This window comes from Lynx canadensis, chromosome C1 (assembly GCF_007474595.2).
Source record: "Lynx canadensis isolate LIC74 chromosome C1, mLynCan4.pri.v2, whole genome shotgun sequence".
Lineage (NCBI taxonomy): Eukaryota > Metazoa > Chordata > Mammalia > Carnivora > Felidae > Lynx > Lynx canadensis.
Genome location: NC_044310.1, coordinates 7,061,252 through 7,073,683, shown reverse-complemented (window position 1 = coordinate 7,073,683; position 12,432 = coordinate 7,061,252). Strand labels below are relative to the sequence as shown.

General features: G+C 45.0%; 1 protein-coding gene across 1 annotated transcript in view; it reads right to left on the bottom strand.

Moving 5' to 3' along the window:
* UBE4B (ubiquitination factor E4B) overlaps positions 1–12,432 on the bottom strand; it is a 120,483-nt gene that overhangs the window by 15,771 nt on the left and 92,280 nt on the right. Inside the window, 8 exon segments of the mRNA XM_030327822.1 lie at position 309; positions 593–650; positions 653–718; positions 8,316–8,387; positions 8,390–8,550; positions 9,453–9,551; positions 10,343–10,470; positions 11,719–11,818. Coding sequence (XP_030183682.1) covers position 309; positions 593–650; positions 653–718; positions 8,316–8,387; positions 8,390–8,550; positions 9,453–9,551; positions 10,343–10,470; positions 11,719–11,818 — 685 coding nt within the window.

Here is a 12,432-nt window from a genome sequence, read left to right as displayed (position 1 = left end):
CTGTCTCTCCCTCTAAAAAATAAACATTAAGAAAAAAATTTTTTAAGTAATTTAAACAAAATTACTAAAGTCTGAGTTAAAGTAGTCACTAAAATTCCAGGTAGGTAATGAAAGGTCGTAAGTCAAGGTTTAGGGCCTTGTTACAAAGAATGACATTGGAAAAATAACCCCAACCTGACCGCTTCCAAATCTAAAGTCTTCCTAACATTTCTCATCTAAAGCGTGACATCAGATTCCAGAACATTCGAAGATCTGGTTCCAGTCATTCTGACTCGCTTCACACCGTAATCACAGAAACAGCAAAAGACACTTAACACATCATCTCCGAATATTTATAAATTCTTTCTTTAATGTATACATACCATCCCCGAAGTATGTCAACAAATCTAAAGTTCAGCAAAGTCTGGCCAGCACAGACATTTCAATAACCCCTGCTCTCATGTACCAGAACCACCTAGAAAACTTAAAGGAGGCCGAGATCAAGGCAGTCAATAAGAACCAGCTATGAAGCTTTTAAGCAGCCACCCTACCTGTGGTTTGCAAGAGAGCAAGCTGTGACTTGCTCCGTGAGTATCAGGGGCCAGATACTCACTTGAATTCCTCCATGAAGGTGCCATGGTGAGCTATGTTTTGCCAAAGGCTCTTGAAATGGTGCTAATGTGATAGCGAATGGTAAACTTGTCGTAGAACTCGCTGGTGGCTCCGGTATGCTCCACATCTAAAGAAGAAAGACAAAGGCATTGAAGGATGGATACAGTCTTACCTTTCAAAAAGCAGTTACTGTGGCCACGATGTGAATACGAATCTGTATGTGCAGCTGTATCTCGTATGTAAGGGCAAGACAGAGATTGTATGAGGTGGTTCTAAAGACCACAAGCTTCGCAGAGAAGCTCTGGCAGTGACACGATACCAAAATGAATCGGGCTCGAAAATGCCACCAGCATAGCATCAACTCGCCAATGACGAGAAAAGAAATGTGTTAAGTCTTCTTAGGGGCCACATACCTATTAAATCTGACTACAGGCCTACCTCATTTTATCGTGCTTTTTTTTTTTTTTTTTTTTTTACAAATTGAAGGTTTGTAGCAACCCTGTGTCATGCCAAGTCTATCGGCACCATTTTTCCGACAGCATTTGGTCACTTCCTGTCTCACGTTTGGTAATTCCTTCAATATCTCAAACTTTTTCATTATTATTATATTGGTTACGGTGACCTGTGATAGGTATTACGACTCACTGAAAGCTCAGATGATAGCATTTTTAGCAATAAAATATTTTTATTTTTTAAAATAAGATTTTTATTTTTTTTAACTTTTTTTAAAAATTATTTTTGAGAGACAGAGAGCGTGAGCAGGGGAGGGGCAGAGAGAGAGGGAGAGACAGAAATCAGAAGCAGGCTCCAGGCCCCGAGCTGTCAGCACAGAGCCCGATGTGGGGCCTGAACCCACAAACCGTGAGATCATGACTTGAGCTGAAGTCCAGATGCTTAACCGACCAAGCCACCCAGGCGTCCCATCAATAAAATATTTTTAAATTAAGATATATACATTGGCTTTTAGACACAATGAAAATGTACACTTAACAGACTATAGTATAAACCTAACTTTCACATGCACTGGGAAACCAAAAAATAATCTGTCTCTCTTTATTCTGAGATCTGCTTTATCGCAGTGGCCTGGATCCAAACCTGCAATATGTTGTATTATTTTAAATACTTTGGATAATTAACATTTTCAAACACATTGCCAAAGTAGAGAAAAGCATAGTAAAACCCTATGTATTCACTGCTCATTTACCAACATCCATACATTGTTAAAATGGAACAAAGATCAAGCTTCGTTTTCCAAAGACAAATAGCTTAAGCACGAGAAGTTCCTGAATTTATGACAAGTTTAAAAAAAGGGAGGGGCGCCTGGGTGGCGCAGTCGGTTAAGCGTCCGACTTCAGCCAGGTCACGATCTCGCGGTCCGTGAGTTCGAGCCCTGCGTCGGGCTCTGGGCTGATGGCTCAGAGCCTGGAGCCTGTTTCCGATTCTGTGTCTCCCTCTCTCTCTGCCCCTCCCCCGTTCATGCTCTGTCTCTCTCTGTCCCAAAAATAATAAACGTTGAAAAAAAAAAATTTAAAAAAGGGAAAGCTGTCAGGTTAAACACAATAAGGCTCACGAAAAAGTTAAAACGGAAATTAAAATAAGATGCCATTTTTCTTAACCTATCAACTTGGCAGATATTATAAAAAGACCCTGTGAGCATGTGGGAGAAAGTTACCCTCTGACTGCTGGTGGGAATGAACAGCAATATGATCCCTTGAAGGCCATGTGACAACATTGTATCACAAGCTTGTGACAACAATGTATCACAAGCTATCGATAAGCCATCTCTCTGACCCACCAACTCTGTTCCAGAAAACATATTCTGGCAGGTTCAACATCTCCCAGGATACTCTTTAAAGTACTATTTGTATTAGGGAAAAGATATAAATGCAAATGCCCAACAGAGAACTTGAAAAAGTATTTGTGATATTGTAGGTGAAAACCACAGGCTACCGGGGCGCCTGGGTGGCTCAGCTGGTTGAGCGTCCAACTTCAGCTCAGGTCATGATCTCACAGTCTGTGGGTTCGAGCCTCAAGTCGGGCTCTGTGCTGATAGCTCAGAGTCTGGAGGCTGCTTCCGATTCTGAATCTCCCTCTCTCTCTCTGCCCCTCCCCGCTCATGCTCTATCTCGGTCTCTCAAAAATGAATAAACATTAAAAAAATTACAAAAAAAAGAAAGAAAGAAAGAAAGAAAACCACAGGCTACCAAATGGGGCCAGTCATATTTAAAGCCTGTGCCGTGTGCACACACACACACACGCATGCACGCACGCACGCAATTTACATATATGTAAGTTGGCTGAAAAAATACAGAGCAAAATGTTAACGGAGATTCTGAATACAGAGATTATCAATAACTTTATCTTCTTCTTGGCATTTTCTGTATTTTGCAAAGAACATATTTTTGTGACAAGAATTTAAAAATGAAAGGCAAAAGGTAACACCTACCATACAAAGACCTAAAAGCACTTACACATCTTCATGAGGTCAAACTTTCTTTACAATGAACTAAGTGTCATTTTATTCACTGTATGAAAGTGTGAAATAAGTGTGGAGAGCTGATTTAAACAGCATCTATTTGGGAAAGACACCGGGGGCTGATACAGAGCGTCTCGTATCCTTGAAGTCGCCCGTCATACCCACACCACATCCTGAGCGCTGCAGAAGCCCGGTAATGACTGTTAACTTAGGATCAATATACACCTCTCCCAACATTTTATAAATTTCACTCCTAATGCTCCCGCAAAACTGCAGCAGCCCAAGTTCTATTTCCCAAGTCCAAGTTCTAAGAGGTCTGTAATGAACCAGACACTGGCTGGCCTCACTCCCCCACTACTCACCATGCTCCCCCCTGCAGGTCTTCTTGTTCAGTTCATAAACTGCCCAGGCCTCAGGGCCTTTACACGTGCTGGCTTGGTTGTCTGCCACACTGTGGCTGAGACCTTCGTGTGATTCACTCTTTTGTCTCATTAGACCTTCCCTGGACTACGCTTCTTAAAGTAGCATCATGCCCTCCTCCACAGCCACTGTCTGAAAGGATCTTATTATTGGTTCAACGTCCGTCTCCCAACTAGAACGCCTGACTCACAAAAGCGGCGATTGGTGACATCTCACCACTAGGCCTTACCATCAAAACCAGGGCTGGACACACTGTAGGAGCTTCATAAACATTTGTAGAATAGTGAGTGAATCTACTAGGGCTAATGCTGGCTTTGCTGATGCAGCTCAGCCTGGAATGAGGACAGTCTTGAAATACATCTTAGTTATCAGTGTGCTTCCAGCTTCTGAGTAGCCAGGTGGGGAACGCTGCTCCTTAAGGAACTGACTGCTGATACAAATAAAATACTCTGATTTTGAAGCTTAATTTTCTTTTTGAAATAAAAACTTGATCTTCAGCATCTCCTAAGCCAGGATAGTCTCTTGGGGCAGAAAAGAGGAGCTCGTCCCATACAGTGATCTCTAATTCACGCCTAAGAGTCAGGACCCAAGGCAGCAGGTCTTATTATGGGCTTCAGACACGAGTGGAGGGCTGCCTCGGATGCCCCACTGCAGGGTTCTCTCGGCACCGGTCCACGTGACCACAGCAGTCACGGCACGGCAGTCAGGAGCACCTGTGCCAAGGTCCCGACTGCAGAGGTTACTGTCACTCACTAGCTGCTGACCTTCAGCAAGCTGCTTGACCTTTCTAAGCTTCAGGTTCCTCATTGTAACATGGAGATATTTATAGGACCCATCTTGAGGACGGCTGTGCAGATTAAGTGAAAGGATTAGAAAGTATTCAATAAACGGCGGCTATTATTAGTGCGGGTATCATCTATCTAGGACTGCAGGTGTGGTCCAGGGCCAGACGGTACACTTCCTGGTGGCAAAGGGAACGGGAGAACACCACTCATCCAGCCGTCCCTGCGATCCTACCAGTGGGGCTCCACCAGGACCAGCACTGGTCTCCCAGGAAGAAGCCCGGCCCTTGGCACAAGCTTATACTCCGCCCCCATGCTTTATGCCAAAGTCCCAGTGACAGGCTCAGGGCACTGAGTATAAAACACATTTCACTAGGTGCGCCTGGATGGCTCAGTCAGTTAAGCGTCTGGCGTCGGCTCAGGTCATGATCTTGCAGTTCATGAGTTTGAGCCCCGCATCAGGCTCTGCGCTGACAGCTTAGAGCCTGGAGCCTGCTTCGGATTCTGTGTCTCCCTCTCTTCTTCCCCTCCCCCACTCCTCTCTCTCTCTCTCTCTCTCTCTCTCTAAGAATAAACATTAAAAAAATTTTAAAAATACACTTAACTAAACAACTTTTGTTTTTAATACTAACAATACATGTTTACTGCAGAATAATTAAGTTCAGATTTTTTTTTTAAGTTTATTTATTTTGAAAGAGAGTCAGTGAGCAGGGGAGGGGGCAGAGAGAGAGAATCCCAAAGAGGCTCCACACTGCTAGCGTGGAGCCCGATGTGGGGCTCGAACCCACAAACCAGGAGATCATGACCTGAGCCAAAGTCAGATGCTCAACAAACTGAGGCACCCAGGTGCCCCAAGTTCAGACAATTTTTAAAAAAGAAAAAGAAAGAAAACCATTCGCAGGTCTACCACTCAAAAGTAACTGACTCCCTGTTAATATTGTGGTATCTGTTCTTCCACACTGTTTTCCATCACATACATGGGCACCAACACATGGTCACTGTGTACATACTGTTTCATTACCGGATGCTGTCTTTAATCGCTTCACCATTTACTGTAAATAACACATCATCTTTCCTAGCTCAGAGAGACCCACTATCGGATACCTAATTTACTTTATCCACAGCTGGCAGACGTTTAAGCAGTTTTACGAATTTTCACTATACTGCACCGTAAACGATGCTGCAGTAATGATCACTATGAACACACACGTACATTTACAATTCTCCCCGTAGAACAGATGACTAGAAATTAAGTTCACATTCAAAAGGGTGAGCTGTTTACGTAGCTGCTGTCCCTCAGCCCCCAATCCACCCTTTATGGCTTTGTGATGCTGGGGCTGGGACTCTGCAGGCTTCCCCTGGCCAGCTGGCCCTCTGTTGGGTTCGCCAACAGGGGGCGCTGCAGAAGAACTGGAAACCTGAAGGAGAGAAGGGGCTCGGACCTGGGGGTAGGCTGGCTGCTCCGGTCAGCAAAGGTTCTCCTGCCCAGCAGCCGCTTCCGGTTTCCAGCTCTGTTCAGGGCTCGAGGCACTAGCCAGCCGGCACACCCTCAGAGAGGCCAGATGGCCGCTGTCGTTGCTGAGAGGCCTGGCCAAGCCCTCATCCGCGCCGCTACGTTTTACTACCTGCAGCCTCTTGCCTCAGTGCCCCCAGCTCTGCCACTTCTGCACCTACACTCTGCCTTTCGCCCCAAAGTCCCTTATTTGCCTTTCTGTCTTCCGTTTGCCCAGGTCCTTGTACAGCTGATCCTTGAACAACATGGGTTTGAACTGCACGGGTCCACTTACGTGGTCTTTTCCATAAAAACACACACAGGACTGTAAACGTATTTTCCTTACAATTTTTCTGTAACATTCTTTTTCTCTAGCTTACTTTATCGTAACAATACAGCATTTAATACATATACAGAAGATGTGTCAATTGACTGTTCTTGGTAAGGCTTCTGGCCAACAGTAGGCTTTAATAATGAACTCTGGGGGAGTTAAATGTAGATTTTTGACCGTGTGGGGCGTGCTCCTAACTCCCACATTGTTCCAGGGCCTTCTGTACATACTCAATTCTGTGAAAGTAACTGGCATGTTTCTGTCTTCCTTACTGGATTCTGACTGATATGTGGGATCTATACATTTTTAGGGCTTCTGGTGTGGACTGCCAAATTGCCCTCCGGAAAGGTTTTACCAATTTACATTCTCATAGAATTTCATAGCTGCCCACTAGCTATGGGGGAAATGAAAGAGGTATTTGCAGGTTAATGTTTCTCGGCAACTACGTTATTAGCTACAACTAGGTAGTCTCTTCTTAAAAAATAAAGTAAAAAACAAATAGGTGAAAAGAGGTCCCTTATGCTATTTTAAGAAATGCAGAACTATCTTCAGGGCGCCTGGGTGGCTCAGTTGGTTAAACATCTGACTCTTGACTTTGGCTCGGGTCACGATCTTACAGTTCGTGGGTTCAAACCCCTCACTGTGCTCCGCACTGATGGCATGGAGCCTGCTTGGGATTCTCTCCCTCTCCCTCTCTCTCTGCCCCTCCCAACTTTCACTTGAGCTCTCTCTCAAATAAATAAACTTAAAAAAAAAAAAAAGAAATGAAGAATTATCTTCAACGAAGTCTGATATGTGCAAGGCACTGAAGAAGGTCCTGTCCTGTACACGCGTAACTCATCATTTGCACTTGAATGGCCCTCTTTCCCAGGGAGGGAGGCCCTGCCCCACCAGGGCTAAAGAATGAAAGAGGAGGACTGGGGAGCCAGGAAGAGGCTTTTGACCCAGGAGTGCTCTCTGCTGTTGTCAAAGTGAGGATGTTAACAAAACTTCAAGATGCTCATCTACTTACTTTAGGTGTAAGATGATAACAGGTAGGCTGGGAAGGAAAGAAACTGTTTTTTCTCTTTTTTTAAAAGTAATCTCCATACCCAAAGTGGGGCTTGAACTTGACCTATAGATCAAGAGTTTACTGATTCTTCTATCATAGATCATGCTCTACCGACGGGAGCCATCCAGGCGCCCCAGAGAGACTCTTATTAGATATTACAAAGCAATAGCGACAAAGGCGAAAGGAGGTAGAGAGACTGCTGGAACCCTCAGAAGTGAAAGGACAGGTGACAGCACCAGCCCCCAACGAGCAGGAGCAGATCTTGGTTGTCAGGGAGGGGATGGCTGTCACTGAACACAGAGGAATCCTCAAACTTTGGTCGCTGCACCAAACAGCAAGCAGCTGTACTCTTGGATGACCCGTGTTTCTTCCAAGAGCATGGCAAGTACATTCTACTGTATGCTCAGGACACTTACTGAGTGCCCAGAATGGGCTAGCTTCAACAGAAGTTGAGACAGACAGAAGACAGAACACACTTCCTCTCCTACAAAATGTACAAACTGGAAGGAAAATGTGGCATTGGGACAATCTTACGCCTTTGCTAGCAGACAGGTGAATTGGTCCCAAGGTAATCAGCTTCGTGCAAGCATATCTGCGGTTCAAAAGCCCAATTAAACATAAAAATTCAGAATCCAACCAATCCAGAGGTGGAGGACGGTGTCTGATGTGTCCTCGGGTCTTGTCCACCCGCATAAAACCCAGCACCCAGAACGGCGGTGCCTGGTTATTACCAGGCACTCAGCAAATATGTGTAGACAAGAGCGAATGAGAGAATGCTGCCCAGTATCCCGATTCCATTGATTTGAGTGGGGTTCAAGAAGAAACATTTGTAATAAGCTCCCTGTCTGACCCGTGCTCTGAAAGCTCAAAGCTAAAATGAGACAGAGGATTCCAGACAAAACAACTGATCCGTGCGGTCGACACCAGTCCGAGCTCAGTGTTAACCACGTGGCTTACCGTGGATCCTGCTGCACCATCAGGGACTTGTGCGTAGAACGGTCAATGTGGGATCTCCACTATTCGGGGAAAATTAAGCAACAGCACATGCTCTGTCAGCGGTGGGCTAGTAGGTCACACCTGTACGTGGCCATCGGGATATTAGCTACCAGCTTTAGAGTAACTCCGTCCACTAGCTTTAGACGACCTTGCCCACCTGAATACTTGAAACTCACCTGTATAAAACTTCATCAGTGAAGGGACCAACAATTTGGTGGAGAGAGGATGGTTTTCAATCATTTCAAAAACTTCTGGGTTCGTGGCTGAACAGCAGGGTTGGTCATAAACATGACTTCTACTAGTTTGGCCACCAGATATGGATTTCGGATATAGTTCTGGTTACACAACATCACAACGAGGAACATCACAATGTCCTGAGTACAGGGCTCATAAAGCACCTGAGGAGAGTATCTGAAGAAGGCAAAAAGAGCAAGAAATAAAGCTTCGAAAAACTCCACCTGACTGGATGCTGGGATCATTAAGGAGGGAAGGGGCCCATAGGTCAAGGAGCCAAGATACTGAATTACCTTGAACTTGTGGAGTTTCAAGTGACTGTTTACTTTGTAACTAGATAGGTTTCAAATCTATTGGGTCTACCGGCTGAAGCATGTCATATTAACTTATTACGTTTAAGGAAATAAGCCAAAGCCATGATTAAATTGTGAGGTAGACTTTACAAAAGGTCTTTGCTACCAAAAAGACTTAAAAACATTTTTTTTAAAGACTGTGTTTTTAAGTAATCGCTACACCCAGTGAGGGACTTGAACTCATAACACTGAGACCTGGGGTTGCATGATCCACTGACTCAGCCAGCCAAGTGCCCCAACAAATTTTTTTGATAGCTGTTTTTTGGTTTTTTGTTTTTTTTTTTTTTAAAAAAAAAACTTCAAATGTCAATTATAAACTCAAACCACTTCTTTGTAAGCTTTCTCCAATTTTATAATTGAGAAAAATTTTGGTACAAAAATACAGATACGGGTATTTCTGGCTTTTGAATGTTCACTTAGATATTTATAAACTGTTTGCTCCTTCTGTTTCTCAGAAACGCATACTCAATTATTAGAAATCCAACTCAATTTTCACAGAGGACATTCTTAGCAGCATTGTTAATCCTGCTTCTGTCTTGAAGATATTATTGGAACTGGCTTCGTGCCACGGTCGGATTTATTTTCCAGTCTCCAGGAAGCATTCGGTTACAGCCATCACACAGAATTTCAGGCATAAAATGGAGGTTGGCAATACAGTTCATAATACAATGTACACATTATGCATGAAAACACATTAGAGTGATGGAGTATGTCAAAGGCACTTACTGTACAATAAAAAATAAAAATTCAGCAACATCTTCTACATAAAACTCAGGCAATGCTGCAAAAACCTTGGGGACATCTGAATTTAAAGGCAGTGTTATGCTGTCAAAGAGAATAAAAGCACAAGTTATGAAACAAAAACCTGGGACCGGAAACTATAAGGAACATCACGCGACCATTATGGATAAGTATTTTACTGGGGGGGGGGGGGGGGAGGGGACCTCCTTCCATATAATATAGCTATGGGAAAAGGATACAAGCTAAGAGACCAGAACCAGAAATGAGCAGGGAGGAATGAAGACAGCGGGTATACTAGGGCAGGCACGAGAAATGTCTCCTTCTGTTGATTTTCCGTTAAGGTTAATGTAATCAAATACGAAAGAAATAAAAGGGTCATATTTGGTCATTTTATGCAACTCAAGCTGTGTTGAGACAAAAGAGATACAGATACACTTGAAATAATATTTTCCACTCCTACAGAGGGCCTTGGGTCAACCTCACCCGCATCGGTGACCCGGAGGTTTCGTAGTAACAATAAAATAATAATGACTGGCTGAGTATCTTCTTGGACCCAGTGCTTAAAGGGCCTACCTAATAGCTTGTTATCTCCGGTTTTTGGTTTCTAACTTAGGGATTTCCTTTTCTGTCAATCTACAGCCAGTTGGTAAAAACGTACCAGGTCAAAATTTAAGTAATAGGTGCGGACATTCCCCTCTTACTGTAATTACGAGGAATCCAAACTATTACTAATCTTGTAGTCTGTGTAAAGTACAATCCAGAAATTAAAGAACGGATTAAGTAAGGGCTTGGGTTTCAGCTATCGACTAAAGAACAATGAAGACGACACGGCCCAGATGAGGGAAGAGGAGGTGACGGGGAGGGGGCACACTCACTCGGGATAGGCGGGGTCCAGGATACGGAGAAGCAGCTGGATGAGAAGGCCGTAAAAATTCAGACATCTTCTCAGAAAGCTCTCGTCAAGTAAACCAGCGTCAGCACAGGCCTTGCACCGTACCAGTTTCTGTGGAAGGAGGCACGCCCCCGCCCACACATTAGTTGGGAGCGAGTTGCCCGCAGCGTTGACCGGCCAGGGAACGGGCCAAGAGATGGGGAGTCGAAGTTCTAAGGCTTCGTGAGCTCCATCTCTAACTAGCTAGATAGTAAGCTGGTCATGTGTCAGGAGCTTTCTTTGTTCTGAGAAAAACAAAAGGTACGCCATGCAAACCACTGAGCCCGAAGCTGGGGCTCAAGAAGGTAGTTATTACTGTCATGTTTAAACAGCTTGACTGGGGGACAAGGTTGCCGGGGGAGGCGCTTTGGCGTCAGAGACGGTTCGTGGAAAGAAGCCGGTCAAATCTGCATCTGAATTCCAGGTCACCGCTAATGAGCTGTCCCTGGGCAAAATGCTTGTCCACGGAGGGTCCCACACCTGCCTGGGAGGACGACTGCGAGAAGGAAATGCACACACGCACGCGCACTGGCACATCGGTTTAAACAGTTTCCGGACTCCTAACAACATGTCTGTGGCATGAGCGCAGGGGTCTAGAGACGCCAGCTAAGGGCCCCCGGTCTATCCTGCATCTCGACTACGTCTATTGGCAAATGAAACAAATCTATCTTAACTTGCACCAGAAATCGAAGTTACCATGTCCACACATCCTCCTCCTAATCAACAGAAAGCAGAACCAGCTGGTACTCAGTTTTACAATGTGAACAAGAGCGTGAGAAAAATGCGTAAGTCCGCTGTCTACGCTCCCTCGTACAGCCTCTGCCCGGCCTCCACCAGCAGAAATCTTCCTGTCTACAGTCAGGGTCTGTGCCGTGGATCGTCTTCGGTGGCAAATGGAGAATGAGGGACAAGGGAAGGGGGCCTTCCCACTACCACAAACCCGCTTGGTGAAACATCGTGAAGGCGTGTGGCCGGGCGCACTGGCGCCTGTGTGTTTTGGGTCGCGGGGCTGGGAGGCAGCAGAGGGGAGGACCCTGCAGACGGGTGAGAGAGGCCGGGGACGTGACACTGAGGGTAATAAAACCAGGAAGGATTCGAGTTGTCGCTGGCATGAGCGTGTGCAGATTCTGTGCTGAGATTTCAATATCGTATTAGACACGGGCGAGGTACCAGCAAGTGGGAAAGTGTAGCGTTCTCTCTTCAGGGAACAGAATCATGAAGGGAAAGGGGACGCTGAAGGGCTCACTCAAGGCACACTTGCGGGTGGGAGGATTATCGTTACGAGGCTGATCTACAATTGCTCCAATTAACTGTACAAACCTTAAGCTGGGTCTTGCAGCGCTTCAGCATTTCGCGGTGTCTAGTGGCCAGCGGGGAGTCTTTCCATTGGCTTTCGTTATTTTTCAAATCTTCCACGGTTCTAAAACCAAAGACTAACAGTCAAATGCAAGAAGACACAGGGTCCATCTTATCTGTTCATTTTGACCATTTTGTTGACTCTCAGATTCACATTTCCCCCCTCACTTTAGCATCTTTAAAATCAGAGTGTCTCTTATCATGAACTGGCAGAAATTTTCTTTCTTACTGGTTCTTCAAATAACAAGGTCTTAAAATTGATGGTACTTTGGAGTTGATGAAATACAGTAAGAAACACATTGTCCCCTTATTTTCCAGAGAGGGAAAAAAGAAGTCCTTCGTGGAAATTCAAGGTTACTTCGTCTGGTCAATTTACCAAAACGAAAGGCGAGTTCAGTCATGGCAGTTCCTTTTCTTCTTTTGCAATCGTTCCCTCTGCTGGGAACGCTCCTAAGATAATCTCTGTGGCTTGTTCCTTCACTTCCTTTAGGTGCCTGCCCAAAGATCGCCTGCCAGTCACACTACAGGCTGCACGTTTTAAAGACTGGCCCACGTAATGCGATTTCGACCCCCCTCCATCAAGACATAGAAAACTAGAGGGTTATAAGTTTTTTTGAAACTACACTTTCCCAGACCGCCTCGCTGCCAGCAACTCTGCCCATGACCTAGCTTCCATCA